General features: G+C 34.9%; 1 protein-coding gene across 1 annotated transcript in view; it reads left to right on the forward strand.

The window, feature by feature from the left end:
* The window catches only part of LOC140753788 (uncharacterized), a 411,935-nt gene that overhangs the window by 29,593 nt on the left and 357,817 nt on the right, over positions 1 to 24,525 (forward strand). The window contains exon 2 of the mRNA XM_073088571.1: positions 5,501 to 5,988. Within this exon, the coding sequence (XP_072944672.1) occupies positions 5,566 to 5,988 (423 nt within the window). The 5' untranslated portion in view covers positions 5,501 to 5,565. The remainder of the gene's footprint in view (positions 1 to 5,500; positions 5,989 to 24,525) is intronic.

Below are 24,525 nucleotides of genomic sequence, written 5' to 3' on the forward strand. Positions count from 1 at the left end.
ATTTTTTTTTAACAAGGACAGTGTACAATATACAGATACATTGCCCGGTTGGATACCCAGACACAGTTCAATACCTGGCTAGGAATTGTTATATCGTCACGAAAAGATAGATAATTTTTCAAGGGAAAATATGTCTGTCTTCTGACGACAGTACTAAGCGTTGCTGGGTTTTGATGGGTGTGGTAAGATAGAAATGCTTATGTCAAGTTTCATAGTTTAGCCCTTTGGGATAGGAACATTATGCCTGTAGTCCCGGAACTAGAATAGAGCTACGGTGTACCCAGCCTGTCGTAAAAGGCGACTAAAAAGGGGCTTCTGGATTCGCGGGTGGCAGGAGTGGGAGCTCGAACCGCGTTAAGAATCCCACATAACCCCACGTTGCTCCCACGGCACAGGGTACCTTTTTAAGATTTCCCCCTCGCAAATAAAAAAAATGTGATAGGGACGTATATGTACACACAAATACCCACAAATAATGCGTTTTAAGTGAACTGCACGCTCCTTTACTAATTCAATTACCTCTTTACATGTTCCTGTAAGAAGTATAAAAGGAGACACGGACGTACACGGTGGACGTGCTCCAACAATATTTACGTCAGTTTGACTTATGTTACAAATTTGACAATAATAGTCGTCATTACCCACTTATTACCGTTCACTTTGACAGTCCCGCGTTTCAAATGTTTATCGGAAGCTCACAAGTTGTTTGCTTTGCTTTGATGCCTCATTATATAGATATGAATAAAACATGCTAATGGTAGTGTGGTTTCGATTCCCTTTAAGTCATTTGTCTTTTGTTTGTTTGGCTGTTAGGTAAAGTCGGTTGGGGTAAACGTACTATTAATGTATATAAGTGTAGCAACTTTAAATAGACGATCCGAATCGAATCGTTCTGAAGAAGTTACCCTTTTAGAATATAGACGTAACAAACGGGCAAGAATTCCACCTGAGGGTAAGTGGTTGCTGTTACCCATCTGTAATCTTTGATAAGATGGGAACTCTGCTCGAGGTCGGCCACAGATGCATCGCTACTCCCGAGTTAGTTGGAACGTCTTGGATAAGTATGTCTCCCTTACCACATCTTTGAAACCGGACATGTGACAGTGATGTCTTCAAAATCGAACTACAAAATGTTAAAGATTTAGTTTCAACCTCCCGTAGATGTAAACTATTAACCACACCGTTTAAACGAACACAGAAGTATAAAAAAAGAGAACAGCAGAAATTAGGGTACCATAGTGTCGCACTCCAAATTGTACCTTAAAATTCGTACTCACCAAAAATGTATTTAATTACTTATTCAATAAAGCATCCGTATAACATTTCTTGTCCTTTAAGTTCCTCTCCAGCAATACTCAAATAGCGCTTTGAATGGCCGCCCTCCGAGCCTTGTTCCGGCGACTTCTTAACTTCATTAGAGAAAGTATTTCGCTGTGTAATTACTCCATCGAACATTTCAAAGATTAAGCAAGGTCTCTTAATGGGAGTTGAGTAATGCGGCTTGCGGCTAGCAGGTGCGGCTGCGGCAAATAGCTGCGGCTGCGGCTGACGTCACGCGTTGATTGCGGTTTCCTTTTCTAAACAATGCTAGATACGTCGGCATTGAGTGCGATAAATTGTCATTATCGATCTATTTTTACTTTCTATAACTGCTTTTTCTATCTATGCTATCTCTGTTTCTGAAATACTTACTTCATTCTTCCATATTTCTAATTTCTGCACTAATTTTTGTTTTAAAAAAGATTCCAAACTTACTGATTTAATTATAATGCTTCTTAACTATGTTTATTAAAAATATGTTGGGTCGGTTAAAGTTGTAATACTTTTTGAAGCGGTCGTTAATTCTAAGATTGTTTCTGTTTCGGTTTTTAATTTTTAATTTTACTTTTAAGCTAAATCCCATTACTTCTACATTATGTTAATGTTTTTTGTAGAACTGCTCAATGAATATTAGCTTTGTCATTTTGAAAAATCATTGATTAGAGAATTATTCAATAGAAGTAGTAAAGTCGCAATGCTAAATCGCAACGACCAGTCGTAACGACAAATCGCAACGACAAGCCGCAACGAGTACCGACAACTGCGACCGACACTACTGCTATAACGAATGACCCGCAATTTATGACCCCGGAATATTACGAGTACAATGTAAGCCATTCCGAACAAAACAGCCAATTTAGTAGTCTCGAGTCTCTACTGAAAGAGAATCCGGACTCTACTGCTGTAGAGTCTTTCAGCTTCTAATTGCAGATGAAATGGCTCTGTTCCAGTTAATTAAATTATTTCGAAGCCTTACTGAGTTGTGGTCGGGATATTGAACATCCAGTGTATTGGATTTATTTAAAACGAATGAAGCAAAATTGATTCTTGATTTTGAATCTTTTATTTAAATTTTTGCTGAACGATATGCTAGTAACTAAATTGTTTCAAGCAAAGGTTACAAAATAACTACTAAAACTAGATAGAAAAGACCCATTTATTTCACATTTTTATAATGTTTATACTAATGTAGGAATGAACAAATTATGAGAAAAGACATAATTTAAACTAAATACAAAATGGAATACCAGTACCCTTACCAGGAGTTTTTACGTTTCGACAAAAATGACTGTTTTGGTATTTGTTTACGTATTTGCCCATACAAATTCCAATCAGCGCCCCTAGCGGATTGTTTCCGAAGTATAGTGTCGGAACACGAGTTACAAAAACGGTTTTTTTACAATAATTACGTTACGTTTGAGACATAAACAGCCGTCAAATCGCGATTTGGCATTATGAGTTGCTTATTTGACAATTATCAATCCGTAAAATACGTCATGACATTTACATTAACGGACAACCGAGTTGTCAGTCAGCGGACTTTTCGCCGTGTTTTGTGTTTTGCTCATTTTGTTTGAAAATGTTTGCCGCTAAATACCATTTTGCTGGGAAGATGATTGAGCAGCAGGAGGAAGCAGACCATCGGGCGAGGCAGCGGCTATATTTAAAGAAACGGAGCAACGTATCTCGTGTCTCGGAGAAGAAGTTCATCCAGTTGTACCGGCTCTCAAAGAGGGGGTTTACCTATTTGTGCACAGTATTAAGGGAAAATACTGATTTAAGGAAATCACAAAGGGTGTCGCTGGAGACTAAGGTAAGATTTTGTTTTCTATAGATAACTAATAGTTACTTGTCGTACAATACAATGTACAAAATTGTTATATTTCTAGGTTCTTAGCGCTTTACTATTCTACGCCAATGGCGATTACCAGCGTGTCATTGGCGAGGCTAATTACCTGTCGCAAGAGACGATTAGCGGGTACGTGCAAGAGGTCACGGAGGCATTAAATCACCCTCATGTGACAAAAAAATTTATAAAATTTCCATGTTTGCCTGAAGATAGACAGCGTACCACACAAAAGTCAGTATTTAACAATTTATTTATACCATCTACATTTTAGGGATACATGTAATTTTAATTTGAATAACCTTTTGAATTACTTTTAGTTTCTACAACAAGTATGGCTTCCCGGGTGTCTTAGGAAGCATTGATGGCTCCCATTTCAAAATAAAAAAACCCAAAAGGAACGAGGAACACCTTTATTTCTGTAGGAAACATTATCACTCCATTAATGTGCAAGTAGTAAGTATAGGCATTAATATGAAATTTATATAGCAAGTGACTAAATGAAACATACAAGTTTTTGTTTTGCCAGGTTTCGGATCATGAGGGCAGAATATTATATGTCAATCCCAAATTTGGTGGAGCAAGTCATGATGCCTTCATATGGAATAATAGCACCATTAACACATTTATGCAATCTTTACACCGGAATGGCGAATCGGTTTGGCTTTTAGGTAAAGCGATATATGTTAATAAGTAGGTCAGGTTTCAGTTATTATGCTTATTAATAATTTCGATTCCATTAATTTTTACAGGTGACTCTGCGTACCCTCAAAGACCATGGCTCATGACGCCCTACATAAACCCAACACAACATTCTTCTCAAGAATCATTTAATGCAATACACAGCAAGACAAGAGTCATAGTTGAAAATACATTTGGACGACTCAAAAACAGATGGAGATGTCTGCATAAAGACAGAGTATTGCACTACAAGCCAGACAAATGTGCAAAAATCATTGTTGCATGTTCAGTGTTACATAATATTGCACTAGACTTTAAAGACTTCCTGTCTGATGAAGAAATACTTGGTAGTTGTTAAATTCCTTGTAATATATATATTTTTTGTATGAAATCAATTTTAATTTTTAAAAGGTACATAATAAAATATTTTGTTTTCAGAAACTCCAGTCATTGCTGTGCCTTCATTGGATCCACAGCAGGCAGAAGATGACATGCTGTTCCTGGGTCGCCAGATACGCGACAGGCTGGCTACCAGGCTACACGCAGCAACCACATAGTTTTTTTTTTTTACTTATTCTTCTTTCTCCTACATATAGATAAGATACCTTCCGAAGCAGTGGTAGAATAAAAAAGTATGAACTGCAACCCGGCACTTTCATTTCCAACCTTATCATCATTATTGCTTTGTAAGACATTAGTTTTATACAATAGGTGCTATAATATGTAAGAAATACTCATTTTTTAAAAATGCATAGGAATGTAGAATATTAATAAAAATACGGTTCTCTCGGTTCCATAAACTCCACCATCCGTTCAAATTGTGACGTGCTTGTCCTCATTATATTATATCCAGTTTTTTTTGTTGATAATACGATGCCTTCTCGTTCAAACAGTTTTTTCTTTTATTATTTTTGACAGTTACAAACTTCGCAATGAAACTTTGTATTTGAATTTTTTTTTTAAGGCGGCAACATAAACCTTTTAGTCCAAATATTTATTTAAAGTGTTATATTGTTTTTTATATTAAAATATTCATTTTTAAATTATTTAAATTTGCAAATGTGTTTTTGTAAATATTTGTTATATAATTAATCAATAATATTTTGGCATAATGTTCATATAATGTGGTACAACATTTGACGCGGTACAAGAAATACTCAAAACATAAAATTAAATGTCTAAATTGACAGAATGGCGCTTTATGGTTTGTCTCACTTTTTTGCGAACATTTGAGGGAGACAAAAAGTTCAAGGTCACTTGAGCACTTACTTTTGTTATGTTTACTCAGTGGTGCGTTTTTGACAAATCATTCTACTGAATCTAACGGAACAGAAGAATGGATTGAGCATACATAACGTAAACATTTGCGTTGTTTTGAAAACTCCTGGTAGGGGTACAGATAAGGTCGATTTTCATTCTCAATTCAAACAAGGCTCAACTTATCGTTCACAAAAATAAACGTTGAACTGAAATAAAAGACTGTCGTTTAGGGACCAAAGTTCTAGATTGGATTACAACTTTCTGAATAATCCGATAGATTAACTTAAAGTATTCAACAATTTAGTTTCTGCTTCACTTACATATTTAAGACTTTAGTTTAAAGATAATTAAATCGTGTTTTATTCAAGAAAATAATTTCCTTTTCTGTTTCAGATGAGGGTGGAAGAAAACGACACATGGAGACGAAAGATCGCGTAACCAGTTAATGGTATAACAAGATGGAGAGACGCGACGAACTGCATCGCCATGGCTGCAGCATCGCTAAACAGACGATCCTCACTACACACCCAAGTGGTCTCCAGACGAGGGTGTCAGTAGAACTGGCGAATTTCGACGCTTTATGCGTCCATTCAGAATGCAAGACGTCCAAAAGACCAGTTTGGGAAAGTCCGTTTCTGGCAAGACGCGGTCTTTTGGGAGGCGTCTCAGCTCATGCTACTCCCGTTCTTGGGAGGAGGAGTGACGCGGTGAACGAAGGGAGACTCTCTCAACAATGTACTCCGGTTATGCGAAGGAGGGAGGTAGACAGCCCTGGAGGGTCTCCCTTGCCGATGAGACGGGCGGAAGGAGAGGAAGAAGAACCATGTGATTTGGATAACAGTGTTATTAGCGGCTGGCTGAAGTTTCGAGACAACAAGCGGGTGAGTGACTTTGTATTTTTGTACTTTAACCGTATTAGCACTCTTAGTAGCCTGTTCCAAATAATAATTGCGTTCCAAAGTTTAATTTTAATTCATTGATACTTAAAGAAACCCCTAATTTGTATAAACATCGTGCAAAATAAATTTCACACACAAACGCTAAATACCGGCTGATTAAAAACTTAGATAAGGACCAAAATATTTCACGGTCTTGGCAGCGCGCCATGACAACACAACCTTTCCTTACATTTTTTCTGATGCATTGTGTTACTATGTTAGGATTTGCAACATAATAAAAACAAAAGTGTGCAAGAATGCATGGCGAGGTGACGAGGCAAGGAATAAAGGCAACAATGAGGCAGGAGCAAGTCCTTTCCCACTTCTTGCCACGAGATCCTCGAGAAGTCTTAGAACTCCGCTAAGTGCTGCGGTGCGATGGAATAAATGTTTTTTTACGACGCACAAAATTTGAGGCGAAAATGTAGCGAAAAACAATGACGGAACTTTTTTACTATTTGGAACATCTCTTTGTCGGGGGCTAAGAGACTTTAGTGGAATAAAAGTTAGAATATGTTTTTACTGCGAGTTATATACAAACATGACAATACTTACGTAGATGTCAATGTAAAAGAGAAACTTAAAAGGTATTGAGAAATTAAAAACAAATAAGAATTGAATTTTTGGGAGTTATATAAGGCATCAAACTTCTCTTTTATTTAGGACAGACTTACATACTTTTAAAGTACTAGTATATCAGCTTTTGGTGAACTTGTAACTTCGTTACAGAATAAATTGTGTATTTTTATATGAATAATTCTATTCTAATGTGGTCATGACAAATACAGACAAATAACATACACCGCAAATCTAAATAGATGAAAATTGAAAGACGATTAACTGCTTAAGGTTTCAAACTTTAATGACCAAAGTAAAGTATAAAGTAGGGAATGAGTGTGTGTACTTGAAAGTTCTAATTTTGCTGGAATTTGAAATGATTCGTGGAGCCATCCAGGATATGGAGACCTCTCTGCGGGTAGGATCAACTTCTATTGGATTTTGGAGTAGTTTCGCGGAAGTGGCCAGGATAAAGAGAACCATCTAAGGTTGTAAGGAGTCACGGCGGCAGGCGGTGTCTGGAGCGCCGTTGAGGGCCTCAAGTACAGTTCCGCATCTGGGCTAAGGGCTTTCCAACACAAGTCGTTAGTGATGTTAAGCATCGATGGAACGTTAAAAAAAAAACGAATGGCGAAGGAGATTTTGCTAAAGAGTATTAAATATGATAGGTTTGAAATTACTTTAATGCATTATTTTTTAATGCCTAAGAACAAAAGAGGTTTCCAAAATTACAATTGATCAATGATAAATATTATACCTAAAATAAAATTAGAATTAGTTGTACACATAAATAATATTAAATGGAGCTATGACAAACTACATAGTTGATAACCAACTTGGTCAAATCAATGTAAGTCTAAAAACGTATGATTACATGATGCGTGATGACGATAGATTCTAATCAAACAATAACGATCACCGATGATATTACCGTAGTACTAGAGGATCCCCTCGTATTGTCTAGGTTAGCAATATCGTTATCGACAATGGCATCACTCAACCCTACTACAACATCAAAGTAACAGTTCTCGTGGCGCGCTGACTCGTTCAGGTAATCCGGCTCACCACTAAACTGCATGCTTTATACTCGGCTGTTTGACGTATTTTTACTACGTTATTTACCTTATGCATTACAACGTGTACGTAAAATGAAAAAAATAAGTGATAATATTTTTGGGCGTTGTCAAAACAGAAGATTTTGCATAGCATCAAATGAACTTGACGTGATCGTCGAACCAATGCCCCATGTAGATCAGAAGTTCTTAACTTTTATTAAGCAATAGGTACTTAAGAGCGGCATGTAGAGCGAATGATTCATTAAAAACTTCGCGAACGCTTTTTACTGCTGCTATTTACCACTTCTGGTCTACGGGCCAAATGCTCACAACTACTGATGTAGACAAATTGTTAAGAGACAAATAAAGTTCCAAATAAATCGTAGTATTAGACCTAATAGTAGTTACTGACTATAAACCATCAACAAGGAACAGAGATAATATATAACGCACTAGGACCCAATAGATTCCAATCGGTAAGACCAATCCAGTAGTATTCGACAAGCAATCGTTGTCAATTTGTCGATGTTCGTCTTTATTGGGGTGCCGTATGATTTGTTTCGTCCGGGACATCGTCGGTAATGGCCGCATTCCTGTTGTCCCTGTTTCACTAATGTTTAAAGATATTTTAGATAACAGCTGTTTTGATCTGAAATATACGACAATCTTTGAGATAAAAGAGTTTTGCTCTGCAATATTTTTGATTTGTTATGGCTGTAACACCACAAAACTACGAGTTGTTTGGTTTAAGAGACTCAGATTTGAAAGGTGTGGTGAGACTGGTACCATAGTAATAGTTTCAATACACAAGCAACAATTTGAAATGTCAATTGCTCATAGTCAAAAATCTACATCTGATATAGTGAAGTTTTCTAATAGTAAAGGTATTGAAATAGGCTTATTAATCGGGGTTTATTATACGATACTAGCCTATTTACCGATACTACCAGAAGTGGTATGAGCCTGCTAAGTGGCCACTTGTATTGTTGTTATGGACATTTGTATTCAAATTCCAGATAGGTCTCAAGTTATACCTCAGATCGCCTACAATTGCTATGCTATCTTGAGGACTAAGTATAAAAACCTCATATAAATGTTTCTTACTACATTTCAAAACAGAACACAACAGTACTTAATACAGCTTTAATTGCAGTCCTTATCCTTACTAATATTATAAATCCGAAAGTAACTCTGTCTGTCTGTCTGTCTGGTTGTCTCTTCTTCACGCCCAAACCACCGAACCGATCTTAATGAAATTTTGTACAAAGATAGTCTGAGACCCGAGAACGGACATAGGATAGTATTTATCCCGGATATCCCACGCGAACTAGGGATGGCGATCTACGATCGATTAACCGGAGAATCGATTTTTTGGACCCAAAACATCGATTATTTTAATCAATATCAGTAAGGATTGAATCGTAAACTATGCATTTGATCAAGTGATGATCTTTAGCAAAGTTTTAAACGCGGGTTTCTTAGCAAAGTTTCATTTTATTTTAAACGCGGGCGAAGCCGCGGGCAAAAACTAGTATGATAATAAATCAATGCCTCCTTTATCGAGAATTTCATGTAATCGTGAAAACTCCATCATCATGCAGACGTTCTCCGGGGACTTTCTTTATACGTTCATCAAATATGTTATCAACGAATTAATTACACGTTTTTGTGTCACATCTTATAAATAAATTTCATTTTTTCCCGCGGGAAAGGGTAACGACATTATACTTCTACGAAGAGCAGAAAAAGTAACATTTAATAACATTGAGAGTATTTGTAAGAGGCCTGGCAACCGCCTCTTATAATATCAATACAAGTTCTTATGCCAACTGAAGGAATGATTACGAGTATGCTCCATGAGGGTTTTAAGATCGGATTGCTGGAAACATGGGTTACTGACGAATTTAAATGTTGACTTCCTGGGTACGTTTATATACTCCAGTTATAGGAGTCTCCTTATAAGTATGCTCCATTAGGGCGATTTAGTTTGGATTGGTGAATTTTAACAACAAATCTGACTAAAGATTTTCAACAAATTATGCTATATGTTACAATAGCCGGGATGGCTTCTGCCTTTCGATGCACGGTTATACTCGCAAGATATTTAGATACAAATATCCAAGATCTAATTATGTTCGAATATTTTAAAATAAAACAGAGATAGATATGACCGCTCCTACATAAGAGTCAAATTGCTAACTTTACAGCAGTAATATAACTAACCTAACAACAGTTGTAAAGTCTGAGATCCCTATCCCAGGTTCTGATCTTCTAACAATCCTTAAGAGCCCAATAAATCATAGGGACCCCAATAAACAGGAACAGCGACAAATAGCCCTCGATTGGGACCCGTCCCGAGAATTGTATCGGAAATGGCACATTTTTCAAAAACAGCGCCATCTGCTGGACTTTGTAGTTGTTTTCATGCGCACTTTACATACTGTTGTTTTTTTTGAACTTTTAACATATACGCGTAGGATTTCTAAAAATATTTTCTTCCGCCCTTAATGTAAGTGCTAAGTCATTTATAATCTCCACGGTTTTGGCTTCTGTGAATCGTTGGACGAAATCCGGCCAGCAGAAAGCGTACAATAAAGTTGTAGCCGAATAATTAATTTAATAAAAACATATCCATCATATTATCACTATAGTGGCATTGCATTGTGGCGTGGCATTACGGGTCACTCACGTTTTTGTAATATGTATATGCATAGCAAATGAGCATGCAGTCCACCAATGAATGTCGCTACGGTCGCCCATGGATAGGTGTAATCAACCCCATATAAGATGAGAGAGTGAAGTCGGCCGCAGAGGCGATGCTACTCTTGAGGACTAAGCTGGAACGCCGCGGATAACTATCACCCCCCCCCCCCAACTACTACCCCTGCATCACAGCTTTCAAACTAGAACAAAGTATCGTTTAACATTGCTTTCATTAGGCAGATATTTAAAGCGGTGATACAATATTTCTACCAGTATTTTGTTCAAGTTGAAGGACAACCTTAATCAGTATTACCTATTTAATGTGAGAAGGTCTTTAGCATGAAATTATGAGGCGCAAAACGGTCCGCATTAATCAACTTAGAGGCACTGGCTTCTAATGAGACACCCAAAGTCCTGCACATTTTCAAACTTACCAAAGTCCGTTTATTTTAGGACGAAAGACGCCTTATTTAGTTAACTTAATTAACCTTTCGACGACGTTAATACTTGTTGAAATATAATTTTGTTGAGTATTTGGGTTTCAACGTGCAGAATTTATGACATAGGTAGGTAGGTATAGTGTATTCAGATCTGTGGTGGTTAATAAATATGTTAATTATATTTGATTAACGTTGGTTGGTTGGTTAGTTATGTAATTAGTTGAATACAAACCCTTAATTAAACACAATAACAATAGTATATGCATAGGTTAAATTATTATACGGCATAAATGATGGCTGCCAATTTTGTTAATGATACTTCTTCGATTTATTTACTCTAACAAGTATATGTAATCACATAGAGAGACTCCAGACGATACAACGGCCGGGAATCGAACTTGAACCCTCTGCTTGTCAGATCAGTAAGGCGATAATAGGAATTACTTATTTATTTCTTATTTATAACAACAGTCTAAGTTTGAAGGTTGTATTAAGGTTGATTACTTTTTGTAGCGTTCCATGTTACTCCTAAAGAGTAGCAAGTAGTAACGTATCTGTGACGAATTAAAGAAATTACCTTAATCAAAGCCGAGAAGAAGTTGATATGGGCAATCTATGTCTATCTATCGGGATATCTATGTGTTTTCCACTTGAAATAATAAATCTATAGGGATTTATAAAAAAAAGAAACACTTTTAAGTTAGACGACTCTATCAATACCTCATATATTAAGCCGTTTGGGCTGCATGGTGTCAAGGAATAAGATATACCTTCGTATACCTATGTTTATGCCTGAATAACATTACCCTCCGCAATCAGGTAGAAATAGTGTTCAATTCTATTTACTTATTGTGTTTATTCGGTAAAATCGCTTTCGCGTACAAGACTACATAAAACTATATCCCCACAAAAATGGACCACGAATAAAAAAGCTTCGAATCGTAACTTCAATTCCGTGTAAGATCTTTCCGGATTTCGTTTTACAGCCATTGTGGTGGAGGATAGACTCGATCTGGAACCCTCGTACGAACGAATGAGCCGATAGATTTGGATTTACATAAAAGATTGTTCGATTTTTCTCAAATAGAAGTTGTTAATAGTACTTTCTGGTGTTGTAATCGGATGATTATTTTGTGCTACAATCACTTTGAAATATTTTTGAATAGTACTAATTAATTTATTAAGCTCTGGTTTTTAAAGGTGCTAGAAAATTTAAAGTCTCGCGTTCTCATGATTTAATATCAACAGCTTGACAAACATCAAGTTATAGCAACAGTTCTGCTCAAAGCGTCCCGAAGTTAAAACAGATTTACTTTTCAAAAGTTCCCTCATACTTATTAGCTTAGAAATGTATCTAGGATATATTTCAGGAATGACTTCTGCTCTATGACAAATTGGGTTCAGACGTCCATGGGTGACCCACTAAAATCAGGTGTCGGATGATCTTCAAAAAACCAACTTCTGGCAGTTTCAACAGTACTGTTTTACTCCTAACCATATACTCCTCAATTACTTAGATAAGTTTAAAGTATTTTTGGGACTTTGTAGCTCGTAGTAACTTTATTTTGGCGTACATCCGTCAAAGTTTTAGTCTCGTTCAAGTTGAAATGAAAAGGCTGTTGTTAAGTATGGTACAAATAATTTATTAATATTTTCTCTTATGAGTTCAAAAAGTGGCGGTTATATTGAAATTAACTATAATAATCACACAGTTTGCACTATATGAATCTTAAACTAAATCCACCGCTAAACTAATTTAACAAATAATTATTTAATTAGTTGTTACGCGCACATAAAGAAAATTCTTTATATAAAAAGACAACATTCTTAATGTGCGCGTAATTCGTTAATGAGAAAAGTATCCAAAAATTAAAAATAAAATTATAGAGCAATGCAATAGAAACCAATTCTGGGAGTAAAAAGATTAATCATTCAATTTGAAGCCAGCCGAAGCGTATCTTGAACAAACTAATTGTTCGTGTTCAGAATGTCTTAACAAATATGAGAACGAGAAATTCCTGAAATATCTCAGAAATTCCCAACAATTCCCGGTGCATTTTAATTTATTACGAAATATTTATGAAAGGTCATTAACTTGGCATCATACAAACGGATTATTTCAATAATTCAAAAGCAAGAAAGCGGATAATTTATCCGTTGTAATACCTTCCGTAAGACAGGAGCGGTAGTGGAGGCGTTTTATAATAGAAAAAAAATAATCAGCGTCATCTCGTAGATATATATAATTTTTACATAGGGCTATTTAAAACATGTCTTTTAGAACACTCCAATTTACGATTTTTTTAAAGTTGTGAGACTTAAAGAAGAAGAAAGATGAAATAGCTTCGTTGTATTGGAATTTTTAAAGAAGTAAATTTGTACTACTTATTGCATACAACACTCGTACATTATCATGTTCAAAGATTTTTCTATGCCATCTTACTTAAGAACCATTCACATATTTCAAATTTTAAAGTTCTAGGTACTTTAAAATGTAAAATAAGTACAAAACTAGACCGTGACATTAAATCCAGAAGACAGTTAAGTAGGCCATATATTACACGTAATTGTTCAGTAGGTCCGTGTGAATAGGTCTTGGCAGATCGCTCCATTATCTGGTCCCGCTAAAGGTTGGCCGAGTGTCCCAGACGTTGACACATAGGTCCGTTAATGTGTCGCTTTATTGCGTCTCCGCTGCCAATAGTCCTGTTTCTTAGCTGTTTAATTGGCTGCGATAACCACTTTATCTTTTTTTTGTCGACGATATTTAGTAGACGTTGCGTAATGTTGCGTAATTGCGTAATTTTTTTATTAACACTACGTAATACTTGAAATACGCTTATATATTTTATTTAGAAAAAAAAAACTAAAAAACTTTTAATAATGTTAATATTCCATTATTAAAATAACTACATTTAGTCTACATCTTATTATTATTGCAAGAAACAAAAAATATAAAATGCCCGCGTGTTGGATTATATTATTCACATTCAGTTCATTTATACGAAATTATTTTTTTAGAAACTATGAAAACAAATTATTTATACTACTTTTAAAAAATATGTTTCTTATCTGATGTCCTATTACAATTTTTCTTCGATTCGATTCTTACAATTACAAAAATCACTTTCTATTTCAATGATTACCTTAATCAAAATCACTTAACTTGGACCATTCGATATTTCGTTTTAGCGACGTATTTTTACGTCTTCCTTCTGAAATGTTCCGCTCTGTGGAATTGGAGGTATTTCTCATTGAACATGGCGGTACAAAGGCGGGCGCTAAGCGATTTTTAAGCTACATCTCTATATAAAATTGAATTTGTACCGCAGTCCACTTCGGATGAGAATTTCTTCTTGAGGTCTCCGAAAATTCGGATGCGAAATTTGTTCGGAGTGAAATGAATGAAATATTTATAAGCGGCGAGTTATGTTCGCTTCGGAATTGTATCTTAATCTTATGCTTCGTTTGTTCTTGAATTGTGTTGGAAATAAACGGTGTAATTGAAATTACCCGAAACCTTTTTGTGTCGATTTTATATTGTTGTATATTTTGAAGTAAAAGTTTAACTGGCAGTGGGATTTCCATTCAGAGGTATTAAATAGGGTCTAACGAATTAGATAAAGACATCAAATGCTGTTAGAATTTGATTGCTGGTCTCAGATTTTGTTCTGATAATGAATAAGTATGGCCTTCGGTGTACCACGTTTGTCCCTGTACCCTTGCACTACAATAGAGAACGACGACGACAAGTGCGTGTGACAGAGGATGGGGCATTCTGCTCGGAGGACTCCTATCGCAAGGATCCTTCTTCGGCAACAATTTTTCAGGGGTATCCCTGGAACAATACATTTTTGAATAGAGTTTAATTTATAATGGTGGTGAGCATTACTAAAGGTTTTGTGAAAATTCATTGAACTAAACAAAAAATGGCATCTTATTCATTCTATTGAGTTATTTATTCGAAACAACCTATTTGGCTACTACTAAACTTTAATTAAAATATAATAAAACCATGACAGTTTAATACCAGATATGTACCGTAGACGAATATCATCCACATTCTTATGAAACTTTAAGAGTATGGTTAGTTCAAATCTGCCCTATCTCTTCAACGAATCCGAACCTTACACCTACACAATAAGGGCCAACTGATCATCCCTAGGCCTCGTAAGTGTTCCCCAGAGATGCAAGTATCTGTTTGATGAAACATTTATGAACTACGCTACGTGATAAATGGGGGTGGAGGGGTTGGGTAGACAAAAAGTATTTTGTTGATTGTAGTTTCCTTGTTTTACGGTGTTTGGGACTGTACGCCTTTTTATCTGTGTCCGAGAAGGTTTTATGTTGTTATCTCACATGGGTATGGATCACCTTTTTTAGAGTCCTGGTGATTACGTAGTCCAAAGGAAGGTGCTATCTTTGTACTTGACTCCGGAGACACTATCAGCACACCTATTTCTGCTAATAAGAGCAGTGTTTAACTAACAGGTACTTATTTTTTCTTTCCCAATTTTATAACGGAGTGCTAACTTGAATAAATTACTAGCTGTGCAGATAGCGTTCGAGAAAAAATATAGTAGACTACAATCATAGATAAGTACTAATCTAATCTATGACTACAATAATAACAGGTACTTTTCCCTTACTTTCCATTACTTCAATTTATTGTATTTCGAAAGAAAATTTAGGTCAATGTCATTGTTTTATTATCTATAGTTGCGGCTTTAAAAATGAGTAAAAACCAGCAATATACATTTAAAAGTATATTTAAGAACTGAAAAGCCAATGACCCAGTGAACTTGAGTAACCTGCTGACATACAAGATGGCGCCGCGTGACATATTGGCGCGCTTTCGATATTCGACGACGCTGACAGAACGCGCAACTGACGTTGCGTTCGGAAATTAAATGTTGTAAATTATAATAATATTTTTCCGTGTACTTTTAAAATTATCAGTAATCATTATTCTAACTTTTGTTACTTTATTAAAATGGCTTTTGCGGGGAATGACAACGATGAGATATATTATGTGGATCTCAATTTCAAGTGAGTCTAACGTCAAATTTACTTTGATTATTTTTTTTATAAAAATAATATATAAATATTAAAGAAATTAAAATATTTTTAAGTTATTTATAAAATAAAAGCCCATAACGTAATTATTATGGTATATTTTTATATATTATGTATTTATAGTATACAGGGTGAATTTTTAAAACGGGCCTTCAGGGCCAAATCCGAAACTATAAGGATTAGCGAAAAATGCTGAAAGGAGTTACGAGGCCGATTTTGATAAAAACTAAAACTGCATCATTAGTTTTTTAAAATATCTTTTTCCCTAGCCGGGAATCGAACGAGTTCATTTTTTAAAAAAATACACCCTCTATATTATTCCACCATCTGATAGTGTCGCTTATAAGGATCAAATTCTGGGAAGTAATGTTATGTGACAAATTAAAGGAAAAGGAAAATTTTGAAGATAATACATATTTTTCCATACATTGCCATACTAATCCTTAAGGATTATACATAACAAATGATTTATGTGTAATTCTTTAGAAACATACGTAAGTCATACCATTGAAGAATTTGTTGGTTAATCAACTAATTATTCGATGTTATAACCGTGACATACGGCTTAGTATGATTAAGTAATAGTTTGGCAAGTAAATTACCGCCGTTTTTAGGATTTATTTTTTAATAAAAATAGATAAGTGATTAAATAGTAAATTGTTATTGTTTGTTGTTTATAACTACGTTTCAACAGTAAATATAATTTTCTATATCTCTTTGTTTAGTTATCACTCGGATTTGACTCGAAAAAGACATTCTCGTAAATTGTCAATTTTACATCTGTATTAAACGAAACTCGGCCCATAGCAAGTTAAATCTATTATAATGGTCCTAAAAGTAACCTTAACTAAGTCGGACATAAAAATATAAATTCTTGAAGAACAAAACGTTCATTTCGAATGATTTGAAACATTGAGCTAAAAAATTGTTAATACGCGAAATGTTTAAATTGATGAATGGCGGGAACTTAACTGCCAAATTAATATAAAAAATACGTATTTTCTTAAAATTGAGGCTTTTCCTTTTGTTTGTCATTTATCATTACTTCCCAGATTTTGATCCTTATAAGCAACACTATCAGATAGTGGAATAATATAGAGGGTGTATTTTTTTTCAAAATGAACTCGTTCGATTCCCGGCTAGGGAAAAAGTTATTTTAAAAAAGTAATGATGCAGTTTTAGTTTTTATCAAAATCGGCCTCGTAACTTCTCTCAGCATTTTTCGCTAATCCTTATAGTTTCGGATTTCGCCCTGAAGGCCCGTTTTAAAAATTCACCCTGTATATTACGAGACGACATGCAAACATAAAGTTTTGGTTTTAATTCAATTTGCTTAGGTAATAGTTTAAGTTATACCATTAATATAAAGATATCGGGTAAAATAACAACTCCTACCATTTTAAACAAATTTAGTAAACATTTAAACCTAAACTAACCTAACTAACTTAAACCTAAGCAAATGTGGACGAAACCGCGCGCTAAACTAGTTTGTCACAAACAAGGATTTATCATTAGGCTAATTGCACACTGCGCTCCGAATTGCAAATACCGTCGCGGTAAGCGGCTGGATATTATTTCTAGGGGAACATATCCCTAACACGTGGCGCGATCGCCTAATGAGATGAGATTAGGTATATTGAAATATTGCTCATTTGGACACCCTTCCTAATGTAAATGACGTAATTGACTTACGAAAGACAATTTTATCAGACATCTGCGATGTCCGTAAATTGTAGTGTATTTATATTAATTTTCTTATATACAGAATTGTTTTTACTCTTTTGTTTTATATTTATTGTCATGAAATTGACGAATAGGAAAAAGTTTTTTTTTTAATATAAAATATGTAGTTAATTAGCAACGCCACCGCTGTTAGGTTACATTAAAACTGGAAAACATTTTATCTGAATGTTATTGTAAAGTCAATAAGGAGAAAATACTATTCATTTTTGTACTATGTTTTTTGTCTAACTAACTGACACTGAATAATTGATAAATATAATTGATCCTTTGATTGAGCAAAGGACTGGATGGAATAATTATTAATTTATTTAATTATTTGATAATGAGTATACAATAATTCACATATTTTTATGAGTTCATTTAAAATAAAATGGGATTAAATATTTCAGGCATTATTATACCATCATTAACGTCTCATTATAATACGTCATAAATAACTGAAATCATAATTACCAAACCAGATGAAAAGTTATTGTTGTGTAGTATAAAAATAATCAAAAATAAAGTGTTTGTCTGTGGATTAAATATACAACTGCAACTTTTAAATAATAAGCAGAAATATGAACTTCTGCTGTCGTTTAGTTACGTTTAGAAGGAGAGAAAGGCATCGAAGTTTACAAGCGGCGTTAGAACTTAGTCCTTCAATGTAGTGGGTATCTGTAGCAGAACTCTAGTAGATGTTCATTCCTATTTGGTATTGATTACAGATGGTAAGGCAAACACATTTACATGAGGTCTTCTAACTTAGTTCAGTTATTACGAGGCATCTACGGCCAACCTCTTACACCCTATCTGTTGATTATAACTTACGATTGGCGTAGTTCCATGCTGGGTTGAGTTAATTCTTCACTTCATTTTACATAAAAAATTAAAAAAAACCTTATGGTTCATACATATAACACGAGATAAATCATGATAAAAATAAAAAAAAAACAGAGAAGAACAGGAATAAACATTAACGTTAATCTCAAGTGCTTGACAAATGAACGAAACAGCGGGATATGACCGACATCTCATTATGCGTATCTCGTTACAGCTGAATTGATCTTTATTGAGTTACCACGTGCAGTTTGCCCGGCGCGGACAGGATGTACTGTATAATTATTATCAGAGCGATGAATTATACACCGATGAATAATAATGCTTAACGCTGTTTTACACTTATAGTCCCATAATGGGAATTCTTATATCGTGAGTTACAATGGCGAGTGGACGTAACACTCAGATGACCCAGGACCAGAATAAAAATATAACTTTAAAAAATAAGATATGTACCTGGCCGTCGTTGGAACGCAGTGTTACAAATCAAACAGGGGCACTCTTAGAAGCTGCAAAGGCGTAGATCGTCAAGGGCATATATTTAGCATGCGATGTGTAAGCTACCATACTGGCCATTTGGCTGACTTTATACACCTCGGAGAATTTTATGGAGATTTCTCAAGCCTGGATTTCCTTACAGTGTTTCAAACGTCCGGTTTTAAAGTGGGCTGACTCAAGTGACTGGCCAGAATTCATATGAATTATGGGTATCATGATACTCCCAAACTTAAATATAATGTAGAAAACATATAAGGAAATATATTACAGGAAGAATTGAGAGATCAATGTATTACCGAAACATGATAAAACATTTTCGTCAACGGATCGACGTCTCATTATGCACATATTCCGTTACAGCTCAATTGATCTTCATTGAGTTATGCAGAATCCATATGGACCAGATACACTCACTGATGGACGTGATATGCCGTCAAATAATTTGGAGTTATTTAGGAGGAAGTCTTATTTAGAAGTAACACTCGATTAAAGTTGATGAAATTTATGTTAGTAGTATTTATATTACTATAATTTATGAGAATGATGTTTTCTGGGTTCTGGTATAAACGAAGTGGTTTAATATAATTTAGTAGATACATAAAAAGTACATTAACATCGGACGACCTTAATATCGGACTGTCATAACGATATACCGTCGGACATTGTAAACGGTTCAGCTTTAAAAAGTAAAACAAAGCAGATTTAACATTAAAAAGAAATAAACAAAATGTTAACACCTAAATGCAGAGCATAAAGCGTTCGCCATTTACTTATTCATTCATACAGTTGAACATTAAGCAAAATTGCACATAAAACCCGACTGCCGTCTCACGTGGGTGTTGAAATACGGAAGACAAGACGAAATAAATAACACATAAAAAAGGAACAGGAATGAAATCCCATTGTGGGACGTAATGAAGCAACCCTGCGTTTACACGCATACAGTGTACCAGCAGCGACGTGATATTACGTCAAATTGCACACAGTCAAATTTAGACGTATTCGTGGAGTTTAAGGGTGAATTTTGTATGAAGGTTTTCGGGTGCTGGTGACACAGTGGCGTTGTACGCAAGGCCCGTTACTGTATTAGGAATGAGCGTACGTCAGGCAACACCAAATTTCAATTTAGACAAACCGCGCCTAAGAGAACCGGATTAACACCGCCCGGCGTAGTGTGCGCGCGGCTTTAGAACAGAATAGTTCATGGAAAACTTTGTACAATTGTTTGATTAAATCTTTTTAAGACTTGTTCTTGGTTGAATTGTTTCGTAGCGAGTTTGAATATATCTCTAGTAGATACTTAAATGTTCTAAATAGTCTCGGATTTGTCAAAATTATGTGCTACAAATGCTTGTTACAAATTAATTTACATTCGCCATAATGATGAAGCAAACCATCGCGAAGAAATCTTAAGAGTTATTAAAAAAAATCAAAGGATTGTGAATTCTACCAATTCGAACTTGGCCTGCGCAGTGGACTATGGCCTAAACCTTTCTCATTCTGATAGGAGAACAGTGCCCAGCCGTGGGCTAATATTTAACGATACGAGTACCTCATCCTCCTTTCAGTATCTTCGTACATCCTTGTGACTGTTCTCTCTTGATATGTTAATTCCTCGTCTGAATAAATAATTCATTTGTTAAGACGTATCACTCAACGACATTGTTATTTGCGATCCAAATCATTTGCCTCCCTGTCACTGTCATATTAAGGTTTATTTCCCGCTAAATGGTTCCATGAAACAGTGATTTATATAGAGTGGATTCAGTTGGAATGGAACGCATTTTCCATTGAATTTCAATTAAAATGTGGTTTGTGCGGTGAATAATTTACGTGGCGCTACGGGAGCAATATTAGGTGTTTAGTAAAACGATTGTGGAGCGGAATAGGCTTTTGGAAACGACATGTCCATGTTAAATTTTTTTGAATAAAATCGAAGTAGAAAATCCAGTCCATTTGAAATCTATTACTGTTGTTACCATAGATATAGAATTTCAGCGAAAAAAATCTATGTTGTTGTTACCATTGTTGTTATAAGACAGAAATAGATTGTGTCATACAGTGTTTGTCAGATTACTGTCAACGGGAAGAGAACTGTGACCAGAATTCTTACTCAGAACCGAACCCACGCACGTACTTCTTATATACGTACAAGGCCATTATTACGCGGGATTTACGCTGTCTGATATTCTGAATATTCCTAAAAATCAACAACAAATAAATATCAATTTCATTCGTATTTTACTTTTATCGATATCGACATAATGTGGGTTTCATTCGTTATTGCTATGTCAATAAATAATTATAGTTTGAAAACCTAAAAACCATGCTAAAATCACATAAGGAAAATCATTAATACTGATTCCTGGCGATCCTGGTGAGGAGAATGGGATAAAATTATTAAAATCGTGTATTGTCATCGGTTCTTGATAACTGTTCAAAATTTTAAATTAATCGGACCGTTTAAAGTGGGTAAAAATCGAGTTCAAAGATTCCGTTACATACAAACAGGCCAAGCTTATAAAAGCGTGGTAAAAAGTACATAATAAACTGGAATTATACCGCAAACATATTCCACACATGGCGACCACAAATACGCAAACAAAAAACAGAACTCTTAATAACTGTACATTTATATTAAAACTGATGGAAAATAAAACTCTTTTGAACTTCAAATAAATTATTGGACTGAAAAATGACAAAAGCTCAGCTCCGGTACAGTCGCTCACAGCGGGCATTCAAATGATTGTCGAAACAGATGAGACCAGAACATATTGGCCCTTTTATATGTCCATCAAATGTAACCATTTGTCGAACTGTGGAACCCAAGTAACGGCTGTTTTAATATTTTTCTTAAAGCAGTTGTCACACTATTAGCGAATGATAAGAATTTTTGACAAAGCGAATTATGCAATCAATATTCGTCAAGTGGCTTGTGGAGTTTGTTATATATCGTCTAATTTGTGATATAAGTAAATAATTATAATACAATCAGTATTTATATTGATGCCAAACAACCCACCTTCATCAGAAATACTCAAATCAGAACTTAATGTAATGACAAATATAAAGAAATAAAATAAAAAAAAAACTAGAGCACTTATTTTATAAGGACCACATATTGAGGGCCAGGCATGCTCTCGAACTCGCAACCTAAGTCGAACCACAAAAAGGTTATCGGAGTTTAAAATGGTTTTGAACCGTAGTTTTAAATTCAAATAATTTTATTCTCTTTTCACATTATATATTCCATTAAGTCCAAGTCTACCACAAACATTTTATATGTTTTACGACTAGTAAATGCTAATGAATTTTAAGCAATCGCTTAATCTCTTTGCGCTGTTAGTGACAACATCATCTAACTTTGAAATCACAGCAGTTTTTTTAATATCCCGTTCAAGTCGACCATGGTAATGCCACATACGACCTGCGCATAATTTTCGCGTACAAAAACTCCATTAGCCCGTGAAGACAAAGGTCATCTCTTTGTGTACCGAACGCTTTGTCCTTTCGACTGTACCATTGTTGTTTGGACAGCGTTGTGTGTGCAACATACATCGGGTTTATGGCGGGAACATAAAGATGATTTTGGTGTAAATGAATACATTTAAATATTTGTTGTTAATACACTTATCATTCAGTGCTTAATTTTGTATTTCTTTTTATAATAACTTGAATGAAAATCTGTATGTGACACTACCAATGTTTTACATTTAATGATTTTGATGATACTTAAATAAATGAATTGAAATGAAGGGTTGTTTTGGATCTTGCTTTTATTTATTTTGTAACATTATATGGATGTACATTTTAATAGTAGTGCCCAATGGGTAGGTGAGACGTACTTAAAAAAACTAATTTCATTACAATTTTGAAAGCTTTTGATCGCAAATTTATATCCGGTACAAGTGCTATGAGAGAACGCTAGAGTATTTCTTTGCTTCAGTTTTCTTTGCTTCAACGTATTTAATTCAACTAGAATTTCAGCCAATCTATAAGTTTAATATATGTCGTCTATATATCTCTCAGATATATCCCGTATCACGATATTTGTCTACGCTTATTTACAAATCACTCAACCGATTTCAATTAAATTTTGTGTTTAGGTATGTTTGGTTCATTTTAATATAGAATATTTTTGGCTCCAACAAATGACGCTGTTTTCGATATGTTTGCGAGTCGCGGGGAGAATAATATAATGTAATTTCCGCTAAAAGTCAATAATGGCCACTTCATACTTCTATCGATATCGGATATAATCTGGATAACAAAAGTAATTTCGAGTCTCGCGTGTTGAAAAAACATGTAACCGATATAATGCGGCTCATGAATATTTAGTGTAATTTCGGCAAATTTTCTAAGGCTACTACCGGTTAATGTATGCAAATCACCGACTTTATTACACGTACCTGCAAATTTGATCAAAACACGCGATTTTGGTCCGAATTCTGCTAGAATAAAGGCGAAAATTGTGCTCGTTGTGAAATGAATGGCTAAAGAGGTGTAACTGTGGATTAATTTAGACACTCTTTTTAAACTCTATAATAATGTTATATGTCAAATATGTTTATGATTCATTATTAAGGTGGTTGTTTGGTTGGATTTATTACCGTAAACCTGGTGGATAATGGCGATACATAGGAATAATTACAAAAGTGATTTAATAACTGAATAAGAATTACATTAAAAATATATCAATATAATCTATTTGATTCACTGTTGTTATATCAATCTATCAAAATACTATATATTACAATGGACGTAATAATCTACATCGCGTCTGCCGTTCAAATCTTGCGGACGTATTAAGCCGACTTGACGTTCCTGACGTCCCAGGTGGCGTCGCGTCAAGCATTCTGTTTGACTGGCTCGCGTGACGTAACGATCCTGATTCTAATTGCCTCGTTAATTTTAAAGATTACTTCATACGTGTATCATCATCGCTCATTATCGTCCCACTTCTGGACAAGGGCTTAGATTGCAATTGATTAAGAGCGAAGCGAAGGTTGCGAAACTTATAAGTACTTTAACTGTGACTAATCTTGTTAATTATTATTATAATAATGATTGGAAATTCTCATAAATTGTATGCCCTGACAGGTGGAATTTGGCGAACCTATTCTATTACCGCCGATCATTTGTACCTACCCATTTTCAGGCAATAAATGATTTGAATTTGAATTTGAATAAGATTTTTTTCTTATGTGTAGATTCCCTTTCAATGTCAATATTAAAATAAGATAAAAAATATTTTTTATATTCGTATGTGTACATCCCAAAGTAACATTCGTTCATCAATCGTTTTAAACTGTAAATACGTTTTCTATCAGTAGAGGTTTATTAAATAAAAAAAACCATTAGTTACATCCAAGAAGATTGCAACATTCCAAACCATCCATTAGGTTTAATAGTATTTTCTAATGCGTCTTCAAAATCCATATAGGCGGCCCACACCCGAGCGGTATCTTCATATAAATGTAAATGCATCACAGAGGGGTGTGATTACCCTCATTGGAATCACAATGCTGTTTGATTTCCACGCTACGGGTGTTCTGTGGAATTTTTATGGCGTTTTTCAAAAGAAAACC

This window comes from Epargyreus clarus, unplaced genomic scaffold (genome assembly GCF_041222505.1).
Source record: "Epargyreus clarus isolate Ecla_fem2 unplaced genomic scaffold, WU_Ecla_fem_2.2 ptg000027l, whole genome shotgun sequence".
In the NCBI taxonomy this organism is placed as follows: domain Eukaryota; kingdom Metazoa; phylum Arthropoda; class Insecta; order Lepidoptera; family Hesperiidae; genus Epargyreus; species Epargyreus clarus.